At 50.8% G+C, this 25,462-nt stretch overlaps 1 protein-coding gene across 2 annotated transcripts; it reads left to right on the forward strand.

Moving 5' to 3' along the window:
* PLIN3 (perilipin 3) lies at positions 1 to 25,080 on the forward strand. Of its 2 annotated transcripts, none has more exons than XM_079916581.1 (8): positions 1 to 80; positions 2,645 to 2,726; positions 6,506 to 6,704; positions 6,871 to 6,953; positions 13,057 to 13,354; positions 19,292 to 19,491; positions 21,289 to 21,414; positions 24,267 to 25,080. In XM_079916581.1, exons 2-8 carry the CDS (start codon positions 2,661 to 2,663, stop codon positions 24,609 to 24,611), a joined length of 1,317 nt encoding a protein of 438 aa, XP_079772707.1. In that variant the 5' UTR covers positions 1 to 80; positions 2,645 to 2,660; the 3' UTR covers positions 24,612 to 25,080. The 2 variants fall into 2 exon arrangements, with proteins under 2 accessions (XP_079772707.1, XP_079772708.1); XM_079916582.1 differs by having other exon boundaries at positions 24,270 to 25,080.
* Positions 25,081 to 25,462: the final 382 nt, after the last annotated feature.

Genomic DNA, 25,462 nt, shown 5'->3' on the forward strand with positions numbered 1-25,462 from the left:
TGCCTTGGGCTGGCCCAGGACGGTTTTGGAGCTGGCCTTGGAGTAGTGGTCACCGTACCCTGGACGTCCCGTTGACCACGGTGAGAGGCGAGGGCCCCCGATTAAGTGGGGGCGGGGGCCACCGAGTCCTGGGGTGCCCCAGAGGAGGAAGGGCAGGAAGGGTCTTCCTGGGGGCTCTGCTTGTCTTCGCGGCCTGGGGAAGGGTCTCCAGCCTGGGCTGAGCACACCTCCCCCCCCCAAAAAAATACAACTTCTGGAACAGGCTCAGACTTTCAGACTCTCTTCTCTCAATATCTAGGACTTTCGGGGTGGGGTGCGCGAAAGAGCCCCCTAGAAGTGGCAGTATCAAGCGGTGGGGGAGGGTTAAGTCTCCAGTCCCAACCACATACTCTTGCTTTGCAAACGCACTTTGGAGGCAAGCCACAGCCCATTCCGCCCTCTCTGGGTCTTCAGAGCGGGCCCCCTCCCTCCCCGCACCAGGGGGCAGTCCCTCTGCCTAGCAAAGCCCTTTCCCTTCCAAATAGTTTTGCCGCCTGGGGACTCGGCCCCTCCCTTGATCTTCTGACACACCCAGCTGACCCTGGCGAGGTCTTGGGGCAAATCCCGCCCCCTTTTCCTGGGTGGGTATGGCCAGTGGATTGCACAAAGTGGTGGTGGGAAGGCCTATCCCCTTATCTGAGTCCTTGGGACCTTTGTAAAACCAGAGCCTAGGCCTGGGGTCCGTCCCTGGGAACTTCGGAAGTTGGATCTTCACATTCCCTGGCTGCAGCTGGACGACTGCGTGACTCCAGCCAGCTTCAGCCAGTTCTTGCTCTCGCTGCTGGGGCCAGCTGCAGGCAGGTTGCTGACCCCAAGGACTTTAATGGGGGTGCTGACATCTGCAATGGGTGTCCTTGGTTAAACCATTTCCAAAGGAGTTGATGGACAAAAGGGATGGGAGGGAGGACCTCTGAGCTGCCCAGGTGAGCTCAGGCTGCAGGGAAGGTAAGGGGAAGAACAGGGGTCAGGTGATGATCACTAGGGGTAGGTGTGCCTCCTTGCCCCACTTCCCAGTTGGGGGACCTTTGTACCAAGCAGAAGCTCAATCCTGGCTAGTTTCACCCATTTCTTTGTGGCAGGCAGAGTGGTGTGAAATGGATCTGTTTATTGAGCACCTACTGTGTGCCAGGCACCAAGCTACATTCCAGACTCTCCTCCGGTCTACAGGGACTCTGTGCTAGGAACGGTTATATCCCCATTTCATAGACGTGGCAAGTGAGGCTGCGGGAGGGGGTGCTGCCTTCCCAATCTCCCACAGCTAGGGAGTTGCAAAGCTGGGATTAGAACCCAGTTTGGACTGTAGAACTGGTGCTCTCAAAGCATCAGTTTGCTGGGTTCCACTTGGGGGATAGCAAAACACGGTGTCTGGAAGGAAATGCTCAAACCCAAGGTCAGGGGTTCACCACAGGCTTATCCCAGAATGATCTGGGGTGGGCTGGCTTCCATGGCAGTCCAGTGGTTGAGACTCTGCTTCCACTGCAGGGGGCATGAGTTCGATCCCTGGTCAGCTAAGATGCCACATGCTGCGTGGTGCAGCCAAAAAAAAAAAAAAGGACCCGGAGAACCAGACTTAAGGCAGGTTTAGCCCCATTTTACAGATAAGGAGACTGAGGCTAGGGGCGAGGAAGCTCCTTGCCCAACATAGCACAGCATGGGTGGAGCTGGGACTCCTGAAATCTAATCTGACAATGCTCTAGGTGTCTCATCTCATTTGGCCAGGAAAATGGAGCATACCTGTGGCTGCCATCTTGCCTGCAAATGTGTGCATTAGATTCACCCAGGGAGCCTCCCTTGCCTTCCCCACATCCCTGAGACTGACTTGACTGTCTGCAGAGGGGCCAGGAATAGTCTCTCTTTTTTTTTTTATTTAACTTAAAAAAAAAAAAAACTTAACTTTTTTTTGAACAGGTAATGTTATCTACCTGGCTCAAAAGTCAGAGGCCTGCCCCAGCTACCCGATCTTCCTCCCTGAAAGGTGGCCACTGTAACAGTTTCCTGTGTCTCTTTAAAGATTCTGTCAAATACAAGCAAAAACTTTAGCCCCACTCCCACCTTTTTGTCTCTTAATATCTTGGTCCCAGTCAATTACATGTAAGCTTCCACACTTAAGCCACTGCCCTGGGCTACCACTTTAGTCCCCTTCTGTTGGGCCACCAGATTGTTTCCAGTGTCTGTGGCCAATACAGGTACACACATCTCTGTCCACGTGGCAGTACCAGTGTGGGACTGTCCCCGCAGTGAGGTTTCTGGGTCAAAGGCAAGATGCCTCTTAAAACCCGGTAGTAATCGACAAATTGCCGTCTACAGGGGTTTTGCACCATAGTATTGATAGAGGTGAGCCCTTGGAGGGCCGCACACAGGCCTTGCCCTTTAAGGTGTGGCCCCCGGGATCAGATGCATGAGCAGCAGCTGGGAGCTTGTTAGACTTTTGCTCTGCTGAATCAGCACCTGTTTTGAACAGGCTCACAGGTATGTGTCAACAGTTGAGAGGCAGGGCTCTAGGAAATTGGGGGCGGGGGTGGTCAGAGGGCAGGTGTGAACCCGGACATCCCCCTGGAGGGAAGAGAGGAGCAGGCTGTACCCTGACTGGTCCTTCTGTTCACAGTGCCTGCTTCTGAGAAATGTCTACCAACGAGACAGAAGCCACTGCCAGCACCCAGGTGTCAGCGGAAGAACCGGTACAGCAGGTGAGGAATTTCTGAGATCTGTGGGATGAGGCTTCCCACCTGGTGGTGCCTTGGCAGGGAGCTGATGCCAGCACAGGGCGGGGGTCAAGAGACACCCTTCTGAGTGGGTTGGGCAGAGCCATTATACTAGCCCCTAACAGGTGCCCCTCTAATAGGTGGAGGTGGGAGAGCTGGGGATTCCAAGGGCTCTTGGGAGAGCAGGGGTACAGCTCTGTTTGAAACTGCCCGGCTCCCCCCAGGCAGACCTTCCCTGTCTCTGCAGGTTCTCTTAGGGTCCTCCTTTTAGGAAGCCAGTTTCCATCTCACCTCCTTTCCCCAGTTTAAATAAAAGCCCATTTTAATAAACAGCTTTTCAAAAGTTAGGTATCATTCACATACCATAAAATTCACCCTTACGAAGAGAACTACGCAGTGATTTTTCAGTAAACTGCCCAGTTATGCAGCCATCACCACCACACCGGAACTTTTTCGTCTCCCCCCAAAGAGACCCCATACCCGTTAGCAGTCGCTCCCCATCTTCTCTCCTCCTGGGAACCCCTGGGTTCTGTCTCTGTGCATTTGCCTATTTTGGACATTTCATAGAAATGAAAACATACACGACGAGACCCTTTTGTATCTGGCTTCTCTCACTGAGCGTCATCTTTTTGAGGTTCATCTGCATTGTAATGTCTGTGGTGCTTTGTTCCTTTTTTATTTATTTTTATTTTAAAATTAATTTTTATCGGAGTATAGTTATTTTTACAATGTTATGTTAGTTTCAGGTGTACAGCAAAGTGATTCAGTTATACGTATACATAGATCCCCTCTTTTTTTAGATTCTATTCCCATTTAAGTCATTACAGAATATTCAGTAGAGTTCCCTGTGCTGTACATTAGGTTCTTATTAATTATCGTGTTCCTTTTTTAAACTTGTGGTAAAATACACATAACATAAAAATATACTATTTTAACTGTTTTGAAGTGTGTAGGTCAGTGGCAGTAAGTATATTCACAGTGTACAACCATCATCACTATCTAATTCCAGAACTTTTTCATTACCCCAAATCAAAACCCCATATCCATTAATAGTCATGCCCATTCCCTTCTCCCCCAGCCCCTGGCAACCACTAATCTGCTTCCTGCTGATGGGTTTACCTTTTCTGGACATCTCATGTAAGTAGAATAAGTGGAATCATTTTATAAAAGTAGAACCTTCTGTGTTAGGTACCACGTAAGTGGAATCATACAGTAGTTGTCCTTTCGTGTCTGGCTTAGTTCACTGAGTATAATGTCCTCAAGGTTCTTCCACATTGTAGATCTTGTCAGGAGTGCCTTTTTTTAAATAAATTTGTTAATGTATTTATTTTTGGCCGTGTTGGGCCTTCATTGCTGCCCACGGGCTTTCTCTAGTTGCGGCAAGCAGGGGCTACTCATCGTTGCAGTGCGCGGGCTTCTCATTGCGGTGGCTTCTCTTGTTGCAGAGCACAGGCTCTAGGCGCGCAGGCTTCAGTAGTCGTGGCACACGGGCTCTAGAGCACAAGCTCAGTAGTTGTGGCACACGGGCTTAGTTGCTCCGCAGAATGTGGGATCTTCCCGGACCAGTACTCAAACCTGTGTCCCCTCCATTGGCAGGCGGATTCTTAACCACTGTGCCACCAGGGAAGTCCCTACTTTTAGTTTTTTGAGGAATCACCATAATGTTGTCCATAATGGCCGCACCATTTTGCATTCCCACCAACATCATACAAAGGTTCCAATTCCTCCACATCTTCACCATTACTTTTTAATTTCTGTTCATTTGATAGTGGCCATCCCAGCGAGTGCGGGGTGTGAGGTTGTAGCTCATTGTAGTTTTGACTTGCATTTCCCTAATGATCTGTGATGTGGAGAATCTTTTCTTGTACCTGTTAGCCATTTGGAGACTATATATTTTTAAAAACATGCTTTAGACCACATTTTCTTTATCCATTCACCAACTGATGGACATTTGGGTTGTTTCCACTTCTTGGCCATTGTGAATAGGCAGCTACAAACATTCATGTACAAGTCTTATGTGGACGTGTGTTTTCCTATCTCTAGGGTAGAATCTTAGGAGCAGAATTGCTGGATTGTGTGGTAAGTTTGTCATTCATTTCTGAAGAGACCTCCTGGGCAAACACTGGAGGAGGACTGCCTGAGTCCAAGGTTCAGCTTTGCCACTGGCTTGTTTTGTGATCTTGGGTGGGGGGTGACTTCCTTAGCCTCTCCATGCCTTAGTTTACCCTTCCATAATGTTGGAATAATATTCCCAGTCTCCTGGGACTGGCGATTAAGTGAGCTAAAACAAATTCTACAAATAGCCCCTGTGAGAGTTAAGTCTTCTGCCTGCGTCTTCACATGGGTCATCTTTGCAACTCCTTCAGGACAGAAATGACTTCCCATTTATGGATTGGAAACTGAGGCTCAGAAGGCCTGTCCTGAGTACTCAGTCCTGCTCTTGTAGGGTAAGAGTGGCCATATTCAATATGTAAATGAATGGGTGTGGCCATGTGCCAATAAAACTTTATTTACAAAACCAGGTAGCATAGGATATTTTTCAGCCATGTAACAGAATGAAGTACTGACACACAATGCAATGTGGATAAACCTTGAAGATATGGTCAGTGAGAGAGGCCAGACACAAATGGACAAATCTTGTGTGATCCCACTCACAGGAGGTCCCTAGAGGATTCAAATCCATAGAGACAGGAAGTAGATGGTTGGGGGCCAAGGGCTGGGGGAGGGGCTTGGGAGTCAGTGTTTCATGGGGACAGAGTTTCAGTTTGGGAAGATGAGGAAGTTCGGGAGACAGATGGTGGGGATGGTTGCACAACAGTGTGAATGTACTTAATACCACTGAGATGTGCGCTTAAAAATGATTTGAATGGTAAATTTTAAGTTATGTGTACTTTGCCACACTTTTTTTTTTTTTTGCGATACGTGGGCCTCTCACTGATGTGGCCTCTCCCGTTGGGGAGCACAGGCTCCGGACGCGCAGGCTCAGCGGCCATGGCTCACGGGCCCACCCGCTCCGCGGCATGTGGGATCTTCCCAGACCGGGGCACGAACCCGTGTCCCCTGCATCGGCAGGCGGACTCTCAACCACTGTGCCACCAGGGAAGCCCTGCCACACTTTTCTTAAAAAAGGAATGAAGCACTGAGACACGCTACTACGTGGTGAACCTTGAAAATGTTACTCGGTGAAAGGCCATACACAAAAGGCCACATGTGTGATTCCATTGGTGTGAAATGTCCAGAACAGGCAAATCCAGAGACAGAAAGTGGATTCATGGTTAGCAGGGGCTGGGAGGCAGGGGCGTGACAGCCAGTGGGGACAGGGTTTCATTTTGGAGTGATGAAAAAGTTCTAGAATTAGACAGTGAATGTTGCACAACCTTGTGAATACACTAAAAACTTCTGACTTGTGCATTTCAAAATGGTGAAATTTTATGACGTGTAAACTAGATTTCAATAGTGCTGCTAGGAAAAAAAAAAAACAGGCAAGAAGAAAAAAATCAGGCGGTGGACGGGACTTCGCCCCCAGGGGTCCGTAGTTTCCTGGCTTCAGTTGTAGACCCTGAGCTCCAGGACAATGGGGTTCTTGTGTCATGTCACTGCCTGGCGCACGGTGGGTGGCAAGGTCATGTTCAAACAAGTGGGCTGTGGGGACCAAGATACAGGAAGTGCCCGGCGGAACCCCAGAGTTCCTGACTTGTGCAACCGCGTGGGTGCGAGGGAGGGGAGGCGAGCTATTTCCCTGGCCTGAGCTGCCCTGCCCGTAGCCCAGCGTGGTGGACCGCGTGGCCGGCATGCCGCTCATCAGCTCCACCTGCCACATGGTGTCCGCCACCTACATGTCCACCAAGGAGAGCCACCCCCACGTCAAGACTGTGTGCGACGCGGCCGAGAAGGGCGTGAAGACCCTCACGGCTGTCGCCGTCAGCGGGGCGCAGCCCATCCTGTCCAAACTGGAGCCTCAGCGTGAGTGAAGCCTGGGAGAGCCTGGACCCGCCCCTCCTGGCTATTTCCCAGGCCGGGGTGGGCGGAGGAGGAGGCGGGCGGTGGGCTGAGGACCTTCCCACCCTGGAGGGATGCGCATGCGCGGTAACATCAGCTGTCTGTCTCCCCGCCCCCCGCTGCTCCGCAGTCACATCGGCCAGTGAATACGCCCACAGGGGGCTGGACAAACTGGAGGAGAATCTGCCCATCTTGCAGCAGCCATCGGAGAAGGTGACCGCCAGTGGGGGGAGGTGAGGGGGGGTGGGATGCTCAGCTGAGACGGGGGCCTGCCTAGGTATCCAGTCTGTGGTCCCACCTTAACCAGAGCAGATGAGTGGGACAGCTTCCTCCCTGACCCCTTCTCTGTCTGTCCCCAGACCCCCACCAGGCAGCTGCAGGAGCATTCTGAACACCAGCCAGATGGGCCCTAAACCCCCTCGTGTCTCCCAGCTGGTGCAGAGCAAAAGCTAAAGCCTTACTCATGGCCCTGCCAGATCTGGCCCCGCTGCCTCTCTGCCCTCCCTGCCCACCTCACTTGCTCCATTCCATCTGCGCTGGCCTCCATCCTCCTGTTCAGTCACATCAGCGCCCATAGGTACCAGACACGGTGATGGAAACAGAGTCCTTGCCCTCATGGAACTTTCATACCAGGGAAGCAGGGAAAGCAAATACAGTGAACACACCCATCTCAGTGCTACCCCAGGATCTTTGCACCTGCTGTTCCTTCTTCATGGACCAGGATTCTGGGACTCTGTTCTAATCTCACCTCTTCAGAGGCCTTCCCTTCCCTCTTAAAGAAGGTCCTTCCAGTTCAGCTCTGCCCAGTAGAACTTTTTCTGTACACCTTCTTTCTGTGCACCATCCAATATGGAAACCAACAACCATATGTGGCTTCTGGGCCCTTAGAATGTGGCGAGTGTGGCTGAGGAACTCGAATACTAATTTTAATTATTTTAATTATTTTTTTTAACATTGAGATTATTCTCTTTTTTTATTTTTATTTATTTATTTTTTTGCGGTCCGTGGGCCTCTCACTGTTGCGACCTCCCCCATTGCAGAGGACAGGCTCTGGATGCGCAGGCTCAGCGGCCACGGCTCACGGGCCCAGCCGCTCCACGGTATGTGGGATCTTCCCGGACCGGGGCACGAACCCGTGTCCCCTGCATCGGCAGGCGGACTCTCAACCACTGTGCCACCAGGGAAACCCTAAAATTTATTTTTATTTATTCTTTTAAATTTAGTTGCACCGGGTCTTAGTTGTAGCAGGTGGGCTCCTTAGTTGTGGCTTGAGGGCTCCTTAGTTGTGGCATGCAAACTCTTAGTTGTGGCATGCATGCGGGATCTGGTTCCCTGACCAGGGATCGAACCCAGGCCCCCCAAATTGGGAGTGCGGAGTCTTAACCCCTGTGCCACCGGGGAAGTCCCTAATTTTAATTATTTAAAAATTTTAAATAGCTAATTTTAATTATTTTAAATTGAAATAGCCACCTGTGGCTTATGGCTCCTGTATTAGCATCATTCACATTACATCAGCTTGTTTGTTTGTTTGTTTTTAATGTTTATTGGAATATAGTTGCTCTACGATGTTGTGTTACTTTCTGCTGTACAGCAGAGTGAATCAGTTATACGTATATCCCCACTTTTTTAGATTTCCTTCCTATTTAGGTCACCACAAAGCACTGAGTTAGAGTTCCCTGTGCTGTACAGTAGATCCTCATTAGTTATCTATCTTATACATAGTAGTGTATATATGTCAATCCCAGTCTCCCAATTCATCCCAGCGACCCCCCTCCAGCTTTTTGGTTTAACAGCTTTCACTGAGATGTAATTCATGTACCGTACATCTCGCCCATTTAAAATGTACAACCCAGTGGTTTTAGAACATTCAGATTGTGCAGCCACCATCATCCCTTTCAGAACATTTTCATCACCCCAGAAACAAATCCCACATCCCTTAGCTCCTTCCCCTCCCCCAGCCCCTGGCCCCCACCATCTACTTTCTGTCTCTGTGGGTTTGACTCCTCTAGGGACCTCCTGTGAGTGGAATCAGGCAGTATTTGTGCTTTTGTGTCTGGATTATTTCACTAAGGATCACGTCCTCAGGGTTCATGCATGTTGTAGCAGGTGTCAGAATTTCTGGGTGGACCACATTTTGTTTCTCCATACTTCCGTCAGTGAACTCTTGGGTTGTTTTCACCTTTGGGCTGTTATATACCCATGCTCATTGCAGCAGCATTCACAAGTTGCGTTAACTTTTTTTTTTGGCTGGGCCACGCAGCTTGCGAGATCTTAGTTCCCGGACCAGGGATCGAACCCCGGCCCCCTGCAGTGGAAACGCGGAGTCCTAACCACTGGACCACCAGTGAATTCCATGCATTAATTTTTTGTTTTTGCGGTACGCGGGCCTCTCACTGTTGTGGCCTCTCCCGTTGCGGAGCACAGGCTCCGGACGCGCAGGCTCAGTGGCCATGGCTCACGGGCCTAGCCGCTCTGCGGCATGTGGGATCTTCCCAGACCGGGGCACGAACCCGTGTCCCCTGCATCGGCAGGCGGACTCTCAACCACTGCGCCACCAGGGAAGCCCCATGCATTAACTTTTAAAAAACGTTTCAGATAGTGTGTTACATAACTGCTTATTTGTCTCCCCAGCTGGGATGCGGGCACAGACTGTCTGTTGCTGTGCCAAGTGCCCATCATACAGCCTGGCATGTAGGAGATGCTTATTAAACACCCACGTACTTCATCGCCCCTTTTTCCTGGTGGGACGGAAGTGCCGCACTAAGGCAAATCTGTTCACGTTGAGAATCTTCCCACCGGAAATAGGTCGGGGGCAGTGGGACACGCCAGCCACTCCTCCGGTTCCCTTAGGCTTTCTGCTGAGACCACCTACTTTGTCAGGCAGCTTATTCACTCGCTAGCTCTCAAGCGCCTCCTGTCTGCCAGGGACCACGATATGTCCCCCAAGGGCAGCCCCGTTACACAGAATCGGAGTGGGCTGGGGAGAATTGGAACAGAACCTGAACCCATGTCTTACCACAAAGGATGTTAACAAGTTGGGCATGTGGAAGGTGAAAATGGCCACATCCAAAGAAGGATGGAGAATCATCGCCCAGGAGCCACCTCCTTAGGGCTGAGTGCTTGCATTCTCCTCCTGTCCTGCCGGTGTCACCAGGCCAGCATTCCTTCTGTTTATAGACGGGATGAGCTCAGGGTGACATTGGACAAGGTTGTCCAACAGAGCGGGAGCTCTGAGCTCCTGACTTCCTGGGAGGCTCTCTTCTTTTTCTTTTTTTTTGGCCCTGCCTTGCATTTTGTAGGATCTAAGCTCCCCAACCAGGGACTGAACCCAGGCCCTTGGCAGTGAACGCCCCAGGTCCTAACCACTGGACCGCCAGGGAATTCCCATCGTGGGAGGCTCTCCTGATTCTGGGCCTTGTGAGGTTCCCCTTCAGAATGAGGTAGCTCTCCCTGGTCCTGTGGGACAACAGTGTTGTCAGAGCTGGGATTTGAACCCGGGCCAGCATGAGCTACGTGACAGCCCCACTGTGTGCTCAGTGAGCTTAGGGCTGGTGTTCAAATCTGACAACCGTGCCCTCTCCCCCCAAAAAGTGACTGATTCCCATGAATAGGAGGGTTTAGGTGTTAAGAGGGGCGCCAGCTTAGAAGGGTAGGATGGGAGGGGGCATGGTTTTTAACTTTCCAGAGTGCTCTGTGGGTAGAGATCTATTTAAAGACTTAGATTCAAGAACACCAGGCATGGATCAAGCAGTACCCACTGTGTGCTGAAGCGGCTTCTCCAAGGATGCAATGCAAAGCTAGTCCAGAGGAGGGCAAATCTGGCCTTCTGCCTGCTTTTGTAAATAATGTTTTATGGGCAAACAGTGGCTTACGCATCGTCTCTGGCTGCTTTTGCCTGAACACCGGCAGGTTTGAGTCGTTGGGACAGAGACGCTCTGGCCTGCAAAGCTGAAAATATTTACCATCTGGCCTTTCCTGGAGAAAGTTGCTGACCCCTTTTAACCAGTCAGGGTTACAGGCAGGAGAATCAAAATACCAGGTTAAAATTCAGGCTCTGCTCCTTAGCAGCTGGACAGCCCTCAACACAAGCTGTTCAGCCTCTCTTGGCCTTGCTTTCTCTTCTGGGGAATGTGTACACTCCTGTGTCTTGGAGATTTGCTGAAGTGGGTTCATCACCTGAAGGCCGAGAACATACTAAGTGTTGGTTCTTTTTTTTTTTTTAATTAATTTTCATTGGAGTATAGTTGATTTACAATGTTGTGTTAGTTTCAGGGGTACAGCAAAGTGAATCAGTTATACATATATCCACTCTTTTTTAGGTTCTTTTCCCATATAGGCCATTACAGAGTATTGAGTAGAGTTCCCTGTACTATACAGTAGGTCCTTACTAGTTATCTGTTTTATATATGGCAGCGTGTATACGTCAATCCCAATCACCCAATTTATTGCCCGCCACTGAGTGTTGGTTCTTAACGTCTTGATACGAGCTTCGGGGTCCACAAAATGCTCTGATGTTTTGGGTACGTCACCGGTTTACAATGGGGAGTTTAAGGTAGTCAACGTGTTAAATTGGCAGTTAATGGAGACAAAACGTTTGGTTATTTGGGCATGTGCATAAAATCCCTCCTGTTGCTTTATTTTTGTTTGTTTGTTTGCTTTTGGGTTTTTTTTTTTTTTTTTGCGGTATGCGGACCTCTCACTGTTGTGGCCTCTCTCTTGCGGAGCACAGGCTCCAGACGCGCAGGCTCAGCGGCCATGGCTCACGGGCCCAGCCTCTCCACGACATGTGGTATATTCCTGGACCGGGGCACGAACCCGTGTCCCCTGCATCGGCAGGTGGACTCTCAACCCCTGCGCCACCAGGGAAGCCCCTGGGTTTTTTTTTTTTTTTTTTGGGTTGCATTGGGTCTTCGTTGCTGCACGCGGGCTCTGTCTAGTTGTGGTGAGCGGGGGCCACTCTTCGTTGTGGTGTGCGGGCTTCTTATTGCGGTGGCTTCTCTCGTTGCGGAGCACGGGCTCTAGGCGTGCGGGCTTCAGTAGTTGTGGCTCGTGGGCTCTAGAGCGCAGGCCCAGCAGTTGTGGCGCACACGGGCCTAGTTGTTCCACAGCATATGGGATCCTCCCAGACCAGGGCTCGAACCCGTGTCCCCTGCATTGGCAGGCAGATTCTTAACCACTGTGCCGCCAGGGAAGCCCTGCTTTTGCGGTTTTTTTGACCGCACCATGTGGCTCGTGGGATCTTAGTTCCCCAGCCAGGGATTGAACCTGCCTCCTCGGCAGTGAAACACGGAGTCCTAACCACTGGACCACCAGGGAATTCCCCTCCTGTTGCTTTAGTGTAGCTCTGAGCGTCTCACTCTAAAGCGGGGTCCCTCTCCCTCAGCACCACTGACACTGGGGCCAGTCATTCTCTGTGGGGGGCCATCCCAGGAGCTGTAGGGTGTTGAGCAGCATCCCTGGCCCCCACCTGCTCAATGCCAGGAGCCCCTCCCCCCCGCAAGCAAGTCGTGAGGACCACAGATGTCCCCAGACACCGCCCAATGTTCCCTGGGGGCAGAAACACCCTGGATGAGTAGTGCGGTCCTGAGGGACTTAACATACTGATTACCTGTTCAAACAGGATTGCAGTTCTTAGTACAGGATTGGAGTGGTCCCTTCTAGGGATGTCGCTAGTTTCCGGTGTCACACAGGTTCAGTGCTCGAGCCAAGCACTGTCTAACCCTGTGATTTAGCCGATTAGGGCTGCTGTAACAATTACCCCTAACAACAGACGTTCACGCTTGCACAGTTCTGGAGGGTGGAATTCCGAGACAAGGTGTCGGCAGGGCTGGTTTCTCCGGGGCTCCTCTCCTTGGCTTGTAGATGGCCATCTTTTCCCTGTGTCCTCACGTGGTCATCCCTCTGTGCGTGTCTGTGTCCTAATCTCTTTGTATAAGGACACCAGTCAGACTGGATTAGGATCCACTCTAATGGCCTCATTTTACCTTAATTACTGTTTTAAAGGTCTCATCTCCAAATACAGTCACATTCTGAGGTCCTGGGGGTTAGCGCTTCAGCACTGTTCAGCCCATAACACCATGGGGAGAAGAGGTGGAGGCCCAGAGAGGTCGAGTGACTTGCTTGAGGCCACACAGCTAGGATATATCAAGCCAAGGACTCTAACCAGGCTGTCCGGCTCCAGAGCACATGATCTTAACTGCTTTCACCCTTCAGGGTCATCCTGGAGCTGGAACTCCTCCCTTCGGCCGAGGGTGCAGGGTGGGGGTACCCAGGTACAAAGGGAGGACGGAGATACTGATGCTGTCCTTTCTCGTAGGTCCTGGCAGACACCAAGGAGCTCGTGTCGTCCAAAGTGTCGGGAGCCCGAGAAGCTGTGTCCAACACCGTGTCCAGCGCCAGGGACACCATGGCCTCCCGGGTGACCGAGGCGGTGGAGGTGACCCGGGGTGCTGTGCAGAGTGGCGTGGACATGACCAAGTCCATGTTGACCAGTGGCGTCCACTCGGTCATGGGCTCCCGCGTGGGCCAGATGGTGCTGAGCGGGATGGACACGGTGCTGGGCAAATCGGAGGAGTGGGTAGACAACCACCTGCCCATGACGGACGCTGAGCTTGGTGAGTGCAGCCCACAGGGCTGGGACCCTTCCCCAGACCACCCGACGTGTGGTCCCTCTCAGCCACGAGGAGTCAGTCCATCACATGCTGTCATCTCATCCCTGCCCCCTCTTCCCGTGTCTATCTTAGCCCACCTGGACCAGCTCCGTTCCCTCTGCCCTGGTCTGTGGTGCCTGTCCTCCCTGAAGCAGCCTCCAGAGGGCGCCTGTGAGCACTCAAGTCAGGCCCCTCCAAGCCTCCCACCTCCCGTGGATAAAAGCCCAAATCCTCCTGGAAGCTCCCTTGTACTTACCTGCTTGCCCTCATTCATTCTACTCCAGGCACACTAGCCTTCTTGCCCATCCTGGACCGTGTTCCCACCCCAGGGCCTTTGCACTGGCTGTTTCTTCTACCAGGAACTCTGCCCTGACATCCAGATGTCTCGTTCTTTCTACCTCCAGCTCTGTGCTCAAATGCCACCTCCCAATAAGGCCTCTAAAATTGCACCGTCCCTCATGCATGTTGTGTCCTGAAACCTCTCCCCAGGCCCGGCTCTGATTTTTCTCTTCAGCACTGGTCGTCAGTTCCACAAAGCAGAAGCTGTGTCCTTTCTGAGTCTAGAACGGGGCCTGGCACTTAGCAGGTGCTGAAATCCCCAAATAAAATCACTCAAACTCTTCTCTATCATTCCCCCACCACACCCTAGGCATATATTTGTTTGTTCAAATGTTCCTTGAGCACTGGCTGTATGCCAAGCCCTGTCTAGGTCCTAGGGATACGTCAGTGAACAAAGTTCTGCCTTCATAGAACCTAAAGTCTAATGTGTTCAGAAATCAGATTTAAGGAGATGTTTCTGAGGAGGTGACTTTTCCCTGTCGTGCATGGAGGGAGGGAATGAGCTGTGCAGATGTCAGGGAAGAGACACAGGGAACACAGACCCGGGTGCAGGGGCGTACCTGGTGTGTTGGAGGGACAGCAAGGAGGCCCGTGTGTCTGGAGCAATGAGCGAGGGGGAGAGAGGGAGGAGGGGAGGGCAGGGAGGGGATCGGGCAGGTCGTGCAGGGCCTTGTGGACCACGGGGAGGACTTGGGCTATTACCCTAGGGAGGTGGGACCCTGGAGGGCTGTGGGCAGGGGGCGGGGGCGGCGGGGCCTGACTCGGCACTCACTCACGCCCTCTGGTGGCTGCTTTTGGGAGGATAGACTCTGGGTGAGGAGAGGGTGGGAGCCAGGGGAATCCGGGTTCAGGTGAGCTGTGATGGGGCTGGACCAGGTGGTGGTAGGAATAAGGAGAAATAGACAAACTGGGGATAAAAGTGTTGAGACAAAGCAGCCAGTCTTATTCATGATCTCATACCCATGGCTCTTGGGGTTGACCTTGACCCCGCCTTCTAGACACGGCCTTCCTTTGCATACGTACTGGGAACTTCCAGCCTGGCCAGCAGCTGCAGACTCCAGTGCCCACAGCAGCAAGGGCCCACGAGGGCCACGTGTAACCAGACACCATGCTCCGTCCAAAGGGAGCAGCCTCTCGGCTCCGGCCAACTTTACCCAGAGCTGGTTTGTTTGAATGAGATGCCAAATATTTGGGATGACTGGAAAGAAATGACGACAGACTAGATCAGGGTTTCCCAACTGTCATTGGAGTCAGGTCGTCCTCTGTGGGGGGCTGTCCTGGGCACTGTGGGGTGTGGAGCAGCCTCCCTGACCCCACCCACTCAATGCCAGGAGCACCCCCAATTGTGACAACCACAGATGTCCCCAGACATCGCCCAGTATACCCTGGGGGCAGGATCACCCCCAGGTGAGAACCAGTGCTTTGCCTGTTCTAGAACTTCATATAAAGGGAATCATGGGAATTCCCTGGCGGTCCAGTGGTTAGGACTCCACGCTTTCACTGCCGAGGGCGTGGGTGCGATCCCTGGTGGTCGGGGAATGCTACAAGCCACGCGGTGCAGCCAAAAAAAAAAAAAAAAAAGGAATCGTGATTCCCTCATGGGTAGACAGCTCCTAATCATTATCTCTAATCTCTTTTCCCATTGGGATTGCAACGTGTCACTGTTCTAGCTGTTAGCTGGAAAACTTCCATGGACAAAGTTCTCTGTTGCAATCTTGATTACCCCAAGGTACGGGTTTATAGAGGAAAAGCAGGGCAAGTAGTTAACGTTCCCCCTTTTTATTTATTGTGGCATCACAGGCTGGTTCACCAGCACCCTCCAAGAGTGCGTAGTGAGTCTTTACATTATAGGTTTGAACACGAAGATTAACACAACGTATTGCGATCCGAGGTATTTATTTTATTGACGCTTCACTTGTCCTATTATTTTCGATTGCTTGGAGCCCTCCTTGAGCTGACTCTGAGACCCCATGATTCTCCCTGGGAATCCTCGGCAGAAAGTCATGGTCCCTTGCTCTCTGGAGAACCTCGATGTTCTAGGTGGGGTGAGGTTCCTGGTGGGGCAGGATGGGACAGTGTTCCCAGTGGGGCGACGTTCCAGGCAAAGGATCTTAAGCCCTGCAGTGTGTGGCTTGAGCATAGCGTGTCGCTTGTCCTTTGTGTTTTCAATACCTGACTCCAAACCTCTTGAAGGAAGGGACCTGGCTGATGTCTTCCGTCCTGTATCCCAAGTTCAGTGCCTGCTGGCTTCTTGTAGTGCTCAGACCAAGTCACACTTAGCTATGGGTCTTGGCCCCCAAAAGTAGGGGGAGAGGCAGGGTTTGCTGGGAGGCAGGTTGTGAAGCAAGCCTGGGAGCCACTTCAGAGAACAGGTCTGTCTGAGCAGCTTTGACTTTCCGCTTTCCTTTGTGTCCATCCACTAAGGGTGAAATCACTGTGCACAGTGGTGCTTGAGGTACTGGGGAGGTCTGTGAGTAAAGGTGCCGTGTTAGAGCTAGGATATTACTCGTGGGCTCGGGGCGGGAGCACAGCCCTGCTCCCCCTCTCTCCCAGTTCTCCCCTTTGCCAAGGGCACCGCCCCCTCCAGGGGCCCTGCCAGCTTGCTCTGACATGCCTAGGCTCTGCCAGACATCCTTGGCCTAAATAACAAAGCTGCTTTCACTCACAAGGGCAGAGCTCCCGGGTTCCCAGAGGGCCGTGGAGAAGTTCTGGCCATTAGGATGGGTTCAAAATGTTGCTGGTTTGGGTTTAGTCTTTGCAAACCTGCCTTTGGTGGGAGAATGGGGCAGAGTCTGTTTTTCCCAAGATTCCAGCTTTTATTTTCGCTGCCTCTAAATGTCCCAGGTGTTTGGGGGTTTTGTTCAGTTTTTAATTTATTTTTTAATCTTTTTGTAATTCATTTTTTTTAACTAAAATAATTTTTTAAATTGAAATTTAGTTGATTTACAATGTTGTGTTAGTTTCAGGTGTACAGCAAAGTGATTCAGTTATATCTATTCTTTTTTAGATTCTTTTCCATTATAGGGTGCTACAAGATATTGAATATAGTTCCCTGTGCTATACCGTAGGTCCTTGTTGGTCATCTATTTTGTTCAGTTTTTAAAATGTCATCATGAAATGACCCTTCTGTGACATCCTTGTCCCCCAGTCGACTATGTTAGACTACCTCCGGCCCACCGCCTGCTTTTGTAAATAAAGTTTTATTGGCGCACAGCCACGCCCATTCATTTACATTTACTCTATGGCTGCTTTTGAATACCAATGGCAGAGTTGATTAATTGCACAGTAGAGCCTGCAAAACTGAAAATATTGACTGAACTGGCCTCTTACAGAAAAAGTTTATTAATCCCTGGATAAGAGTATGTTCTTCCAAAATTTTTAATGTTTATAGTGTCAACGAAAATCAATAAACAGCCAATAATAAGAAGAGAAAAGAGTTTAATTTGAGCCAAACTGAGGACTATATCCCAGAAGCCTGCTTCCCAGATAACTCTGAGAAACTGCTCCTGAGAAGCAGAGTTTTCAGCAGTTTTTTATCTTGTCAGAACAAAAAACATTAAACAAGTCAGGGTTACATTTCTTCAAGGTTTCAAAAAAAGAAAGAAAAAAAGGAACAGACCAGCATGTACACGAGTCAGTATGGCCTTGGCACCTAGGAAGGAATCTTATCATCGAAGGAGGACCAGCATTTTGGTGTCCCAGGAAGGGAGGCATTTAATCTTGATTTTGAACATGGACATTCTTTACTTCTGGCCAATGTGCCCTTTTCTTTAATAATTGAAGCAGATGTACAATGTAGGTTTGATAGGCCACAAAAAGGCTATTTTAGGTAGCATCAAATTCAAGTTAACTCAGGTATAAGCCAGAATGACTTCCCTATCTATATCTTAATATGTGAAAATTTCTTTTTATCAATAGAAACGACCGAATTCCCCTGACTGAAGTCTTACCTTGATCGAGCAAGGGGTCGATGGCACCATGTGGGATTTTGTTGCGTGATTTTCCCCTTTCTTTCATTTCTGGAACAGTGCCCAATCCAAAGGAGAGGCATATTTAGGTGGCTAAAGTGGAGATCTCACTCATCAGACCAGCCCCACTGTTCCTGCCTGACCAGAGCACATTTCTTGCGTTATCTTGGTCATGTGTACTCCCTGTTCTGTTTATTTGCTGTTCTTTCAATCAACTTTGCCAGATTCTTTTAGAAAGGGAACTTTATCACTTACTATAAACAGATAAACCACAAATAGGTAACAAGAACAGCTAAACACATGCCTTTCCGAAGGCAGTGAAATCTCAGAGTCCTAACCCCTGGACTGCCAGGGAATTCCCCAGATTTCGGGAAACTGAGGCTTATTGGCCAAATCACTTCTGCATCCAGGGGGCCGCAAACATTTTCTTGACAGGCCAGGTAATAAATAATTTTGGCTTTTTTGGGCCATACAGTCTCTGTCGCAACTATGCAATTCTGCCATTGTAGCACAAAAGCATAGACAGTAGGTAAATGAATGGTTGTGATTTTGTGTCAATAAAACTTTATTGATAAAGGCAGGTGGCATTCAGCCCAGGGGCTATAGTTTGCAGACCCTGCCATAGGGCCTTACAAAGCCAGTGATTTATTAGGACCGGATTTAAACTCAGATCGGGTTACTTACAAAGCTCGAACTTTTATCACTACTATAGTAAAGTCTAAAGGGAGCAGGATAAGATAGGATCAAATTATCAAGACAGGTGGATTTCCATCCTGTTGCCTTGTAACTTTATGAGTATTTTCTGGACTAGATAGTCCGGACTTTCCCTTAACGGCTGTGAAGATGGTTCTCCTATGGCTCAGACTTCTCCTCCCGTCAAGTATCGTGGTTAAGAACATGGGGCCTGGCTTCAAATCCTGATTTGTGACGTCCCAGCTGTGTGCCCTTCGGCAAGTCGCTTAACCTCTCTGAGTCCCTGTTTCCCCGTCTGTAAAAATGGGATAACGGTGTCTCCCTCTTAGAACTGTTATGATTTAACAAGAATGCCCGCAAAGCACCTAGAACATTGTGAAAGATTGGCCACTATTAATATATGTTAGGCGCTAATACAGGCAGGATTGGCAAACTTTTTTCTGTAAAGGACCAGATAATGAATATTTCAATCTCTGCAGGCTAAGAAGCCACATATTCCAGAGGCCACCTCTGTTGTTTGAGAGCAGCCATAGGCAACATATAATAAACATAGACGGTTGTATTCATGGGTCGGATTGTCCCGAGGGCCGTAGTTTTCAGACTCTCACGCCAGTCTCAGGCCTTTTTTTTTTTTTTTTTTTTTGCCATGCCTCACAGCATGTGGGATCTTAGTTCCCTGACCAGGGATCGAACCCGTGCCCCTTGCGTTGGAAGTGTGGAGCCTTAACCACTGGACTGCCAGGGAAGTCCGTAGTATAAGGCCTCTTAATCCTGGGATATTCAGTCCCTATCATACCCATTTCGCAGATGGGGAAAACCAAGGCAGGGAAATCCTTTTACACTTGCAGACCCGGGGCACAAACTCGGCCTTCACAGTGCTTCTCCTGCCTTCCCCCCGCAGCCCGCCTCGCCACGTCCCTGGAGGGCTTCGACATCGCCTCAGTGGCCCAGCAGCGGCAGGAACAGAGCTACTTTGTGCGTCTGGGCTCCCTGTCAGAGAGGCTGCGCCAGCGTGCCTACGAACACTCTCTGGGAAAACTGCAGAACACCAGGCAGAGGGCCCAGGAGGCCCTGCTACAGCTCTCACAGACGCTCAGCCTGGTGAGGCCCGCGGTGACGGGGGCGCTGGCCAGCAGCGTGTGTGCCAACAAACCCCTCCGCAGCCTGGTGGCTTATTCCTCCCCACACATCCGCCTGGGCTCACTCACGGGGCCGCGGCCCTGGATGAGTTTGCTGGGGCTGCTGTAACAAAGTCCCACACACCGGGCAGCTTAAACACAGACGTTTATTGCCTCACAGTTCTAGAGGCTGGGAGTCCAAGATCAAGGTGTTGGCACAGTGGTTCCTTTTGAGGCTTCTCTCCTTGGTGTGTAGACGACTGTCTTCTCTCTGTGTTCTCACCTGGTCATCCCTCCATGCATGTCTATGTCCTAATATCCCCTTTTTATAAGGACACCAGTCATATAGGATTAGGGCCCACCCTAAGGACCTCATTTTAACTTAATCACCTCTTTAAAGACCCATCTCCAAATACAGTCACATCCTGAGGTCCTGGGGGTCAGGGCTCCAACCTGTGAATTTGGAGGGGTCACAGTTCAGCGCATGACAGGTTGGCTGGAGGCTGGGTCTCTCGGTCTGGTCTCCTCCTCCATTAGGGTACCTCAGGCTCTCCCCTGGCTGTGGCCTTAGGGATCCAGGTACAGCGGGAGCACGTGAGCACTTTTTTTTTTTAATTTATTTTTGGCTGTGTTGGGTCTTTGCGGCACGCGGGATCTTTCGTTGCGGTGCGTGGGCTTCTCTCTAGTTGTGGCACTCGGGATGAGCACGTTTTTTGTTTGTTTAAAGTCAGTTTTATTTGAGGTATAACTTACATTTTACATACAATGAACATCACCCCTTTTAAAGTATACAGTTTGAGGAATTTTACAAATATAAACAGACATGTAACCACCACTGCAGTCAAGATGTGGAACATGTTCATCACCCCAAAAAGTTCCCTCCTGCTTCTTTGCAGTCAAATCCTGCCCCCTGAAGTTTTTAATTTTTCTGTTCTCTAAAGAGGGAAATTTCTAATTTCTTTCCCTGTTTGCTTAGCTTCTACTCAGTATTATCTCCTGTCTCTTTTTTAAAAAATTTTAATTGTGGTAAAACACACATTTTTAACCAATTTTTAACCGATTTTAAGTGTATAGTTCAGTGGCATTCAGTACCTTCACATTGTTGTGCAACCGTCCCCACCATCATCTCCAGAACTTTCTCATCCTCCCAAACTGAAACTCTGTCCCCACGAAACACTCACTCCTCAGCCCCTCCCCCAGCCCGTGGCCCTCACCATCTACTTCCTGTCTCTGTGGATGTGACTCCTCTAGGGACCTCCTGTGAGTGGAATCAGACAGTATTTGTCCTTCTGTGTCTGGCTTCTCTCACTGAGCATCCTGTCCTCAGGTCCATCCATGTTGTAGTGAGTGTCAGAATCTCGTTCCTTTTCAAGACTGAGTAAAATATTCCATTGCAAGTGCTTTTTAAGCCTCTGCTTGGGCTCCATCTGCTTGTGTCCCATTGGTCAAAGCCCGTCACGTGGCCAGGCCCACTTGCAGGGCGGGGTGGTGGTGGTGGTGGGGGGAGAAACAGGCAAGATGGGAGGAGCTGCAGAGAATCTGTGGCCACTTTCTTTGTAAGTACCACACGGGGCACAAGCATGTTGGTGACCCTGAAACCCACAGCCTGTGGAAACATTCTGAGAAAAGCAGTATGCCTCCCCCTTCTCTCCCCATCCCAGATGAAAGGACCACCCCCGCTCCCTCTGCAATCCCACATCTAGGATTCCTGTGGATTCCCATGCGCTCTGCTGGTTTTGGTCAAGGGCCAAGGCAGCCACCCTCTCTCTCTCTGCTCCAGATGGAAACCGTCAAGCAGGGTGTCGACCAGAAGCTAGTGGAGGGTCAGGAGAAACTACACCAGATGTGGCTCAGCTGGAACCAGAAGCAGCTCCAGGGCCCAGAGGAGGATGCAGCCAAGCCAGAGGTACCCACCGTGGGGGAGCATGGGATACCTGGGGCCCTGACTTCCCTCTCCCCACCTCTGCTTGATGGACCTACCTGCTCGGAACGCTTTCCCCAGCCTCGCCTCCCATTAACTGCCTTCGGGACCTGATGACACCTCCTCCAGGAAGCCTGCCTGGATTTCCACTCTTGGGTATAGACGTTACTTCTGAACCATGGGACGCCTGATAGTGATGGGTCTCAACCTGCTGAATTCTAAGCCATGTCCCATTTACTTGAGTCCTGACTCCTTCCCTGCCCCATCCCAGTGTCCCGTCACATCCTTCAAATTCACCTGCCCGGTTCCGAGTGTCAGCTTCTCACTAACGTGCTCTGGCCCCTCCAATCTATCCCAGGCATTGGCCTGTTGAACGAGCCCTGACTTTTGCCACCTGTGCTGTCACTCATCTAAGCTTTCACTGAATCAGTGCCTTAGACAATTCTCATGCCTCATTCTGAACCATAGTCCCTCTCTCTTAGGGACTCATAATATCCTAGCACAATAGCTTCTCAGCTTTACCTCTCTGGGCCTCGATTTCCCCATCTGTGAATGGGATATAGGACCGTCTGCCAGGTTGTTAAGGTGAAATGAACACGCATGTTCACAGCAGCATGAGTCACGTCAGCCAAAAAAGTGGAAACGGCCCAAATGTCCATCAACAGATGATGGACAAACAAATGTGTCCCTCCACACACGGGAACATCACTCAGCCACGAAAAGGAGAGAAACCCTGACACTCACTGCAACGTGGTTGCAGCCTGAGAACACGATGCTCAGTGAGAGAAGCCAGACACAGAAGGACACACAGGGTGTGATTCCATTGATGGGAAACGTCCAGGACAGGCAAATACATAGACACAGAAAAAGTGGGTTAGTGGTTGTTGGGAGCTGGGAGAGGGGGGATGGAGAGGGAGTTTCTTTTGGGGTGATGGAATGTTCTGGAATTAGAGGTGCTGGTTGCAGAACCTGGTCAACGTACTAAAAACATGTACACTTAAAAGGGTGAATTTTCTGGTATGTGAGTTATTTTATACACACACACACATTGACATGTAAGGCACATAGTAAGTGCTAAAAAATAATATTTATAAGGTATGGTGAATGTCTCTATAAATGCAAAACTGTTCAGCATTCAGACCCCAACCGCGGAAAACCGTCTCCCTTCCCCCCTCAACTGCTGAACGCAGCAGCCAGAAAATAGATATTGATTCTGTCGGCACCTCCCTGCCAGGTCCAAAGCCAGAGTCCTCAGGTGAGCAGGCTCAGGGCAAAGTCTTGCCTCCCAGCCTGCTTTGATCTCCTCCCCGGGGAATTTTCAAGGACCCGATCTCAACTGCAGTCTCCCCCACTGCTTACAACTTCTGCCTAGAAAGTTCTTCCACACCTTCTCATTTTTTTAAACTTAAAAAAAAACAACAATTTGGGCTTCCTGGTGGCGCAGTGGTTGAGAGTCCGCCTGCCGATGCAGGGGACGCGGGTTCGAGCCCCGGTCCGGGAAGATCCCACATGCCGCGGAGCGGCTGGGCCCGTGAGCCATGGCCGCTGAGCCTGCGCGTCTGGAGCCTGTGCTCCGCGACGGTGAGAGGCCCGCGTACCGCAAAAAAAACCAACAAAAACAATTTTATGGAGATATAAAAGTCAGAATCTTGTACTTTAAAAAAGTTTTGAGGTATAATTCACACACGGTACAATTGACCCATGTAAATTATACAATTCATGGGTTGTGTGACTATCACTGTAATTCAGAACATCCCCATCACCCCCAAAGGAGATCTTCTCCCCAACAGCAGTCAGGCCCCATTTCCACACCCTCCTCCATTCCTGGCAACCACAAATGTACTTTGTCTCTGTGGACATTTCATGTAAACAGAATCACACCCTGTGTGTCCCGTGTCTGGCTTCTCTCACTGAGCATCGTGTTATCAGGGTCCATCCACGTTGTAGTGAGTGTCGGTGCTTCACCCCTTTTTATGGCTGAGAGATGTGCCCGTGTGTGGATGGACCACCTTTTGTGTCTCCATTTGCCAGTTGGTGGGCATTTGGGTTGTCTCCACTTTCCGCTACTGTGAGTAACACCCCTTTAAGCCTTTGTGTACAAGTCTGCATGGACGTGTATTTTCATTTCTCTTGGGTGGATGCCTAGTGGAGTTGCTGGGTCATATGGTAACTCTACAGTTTACCATTTTGAGGAACTGCTAGACCATCTGCCAAAGTGACTGCACCACAAGATACAAGGGTTCCAGTTTCTCCCCAGCATGGGGGTGAGGGGGTATCTGCCTGTGGGTTTGAGTTGCACTTCCCTGATGATTAACGACGTTGAACATCTTTTCACGTGCTTCTTGGCCATCTGCATATTTCTTTGGAAAAATGTCTATACCTGTTTTTTTTTTTCTATACCTGTTTTTCAATTTGATCAGTGATTATCTCACACAGTTTGAAACTCAAAGAGCCCATATTCTTTTTTTTTTTTTTTTTTTTTTGCGGTACACGGGCCTCTCACTGTTGTGGCCTCTCCCGTTGCGGAGCACAGGCTCCAGATGCGCAGGCCCAGCGGCCATGGCTCACGGGCCCAGCCGCTCCGCGGCATGTGGGATCTTCCCAGACCGGGGCACGAACCCGTGTCCCCTGCATCGGCAGGCGGACTCTCAACCACTGCGCCACCAGGGAAGCCCCAAAGAGCCCATATTCTGAACCACCTGTGCTCGACATCCTCTCCTGGGGAAAGGTTTTCCCCAAGGTGGGCGGTAGAACCCCCATTTTCTCTTTCCCGGGCTTTGGGTCCAGTTACCCCTCAACTCAGAGGGCCCTGATGGTCACCCTCCACCCCTTCTCAGCAGGTTGAGTCCCAGACGCTCACCATGTTCCGTGACGTCGCCCAGCAGCTGCAGACCACCTGCGCCTCGCTGGGCTCCAGCCTCCAGGGGCTGCCAGCCCACGTCAAGGATCAGGCGCTGCAGGCTCGCCGCCAGGTGGAGGACCTCCAAGCCACCTTCTCCGGCATCCACTCCTTCAAGGACCTGTCCAGCAGCATCCTGACACAGAGCCGCGGGCAGGTGGCCAGGGCCCGAGAGGCCCTCGACCACGTGGTGGAGTATGTGGCCCAGAACACGCCCATCACGTGGCTGGTGGGACCCTTTGCCCCCGGAATCACCGAGAAGGCCCCAGAAGAGAAGAAATAGGAGAAGCAGGAGGGAGGCTCCTAGGGCCCGGGACCCCTCACTGGGAACACACGTCTCTAACCCTTCCAGCTCACCTCAGCTGCCACCTTGGGAAACCGAGGTCCTCAGAACCAACCAGTCCCTCACCCTGTCTGAGCTTGGAGGAAGCATGTCCTGAGCATCACAGCGATCATTAGAACGAGATTTCCAGGAAAAAAAATTTTTTTTTCTAGAAGGTTCCAAAACTTTTTTTTTTCTTCCTCCAAAACCAGGAATATAGTTCTTATATCCACTCCTTTTTCTACGTCAAGGCTCCTGGATATCAGCCTTGAGCTAAGGGACTTGGACTTCTGTGAAGCGAGCCTCCTGGGGATGGGGTTAGGGGTAGAGCAGCTGATACTCATTCTAGAGCTGAAGGGGGTGAGGCCTGCCTGGTGGGGCTTCAGTGTTGCCTTAATAAATTTTACCTGCAGCTAAGTCCAGGTTTGTGTGTGTGTGTGTGTGTGTGTGTGTGTGTGTGTGTGTGTGTGTGTGTTTATTTTTCAGCAGCTAAACAACTCTGGAGTCTCTGTGTGACCTTCTCAGCCCCTTCTTTGCTTTGCTCCCAAGGGCGTGAACGGGACAGGGCCGGACCTGAAGGTCTGTACCCAGTGCCTCGGACAAGGCCTGTCTGGGTTGTCAGAGATGCACTCACCACACTTGCTCGGCTTGGAGAGAACCAGGTAGTGGGGGTCTTTCATCTCCCCCCGCCCACGTGCCAGAGCTTTACCCCCGTGTCGTGTTCTGTTCAGCCAGCAGAAGCGAGAAGCCTGCTGCTTTTCCTGTCCTGGGCCTCCCCGGCCATGTTGGGGAACCGTGTGGCAGGCCGACCC

The sequence above is a fragment of the Stenella coeruleoalba genome (genome assembly GCF_951394435.1).
Source record: "Stenella coeruleoalba genome assembly, chromosome: 3".
NCBI classification, from domain to species: Eukaryota; Metazoa; Chordata; class Mammalia; order Artiodactyla; family Delphinidae; genus Stenella; species Stenella coeruleoalba.

What these genes read in the sequence shown, in the direction of transcription:
- PLIN3 (XM_079916581.1), top strand. Translation starts at nt 2,661, where the DNA reads ATGTCTACCAACGAGACAGAAGCCACTGCCAGCACCCAGGTGTCAGCG. An exon ending in GTCCAAACTGGAGCCTCAGC is followed by an intron (nt 6,705 to 6,870) that starts GTGAGTGAAGCC and finishes GCTGCTCCGCAG; the next exon opens with TCACATCGGCCAGTGAATAC. An exon ending in CATGACGGACGCTGAGCTTG is followed by an intron (nt 13,355 to 19,291) that starts GTGAGTGCAGCC and finishes TTCCCCCCGCAG; the next exon opens with CCCGCCTCGCCACGTCCCTG.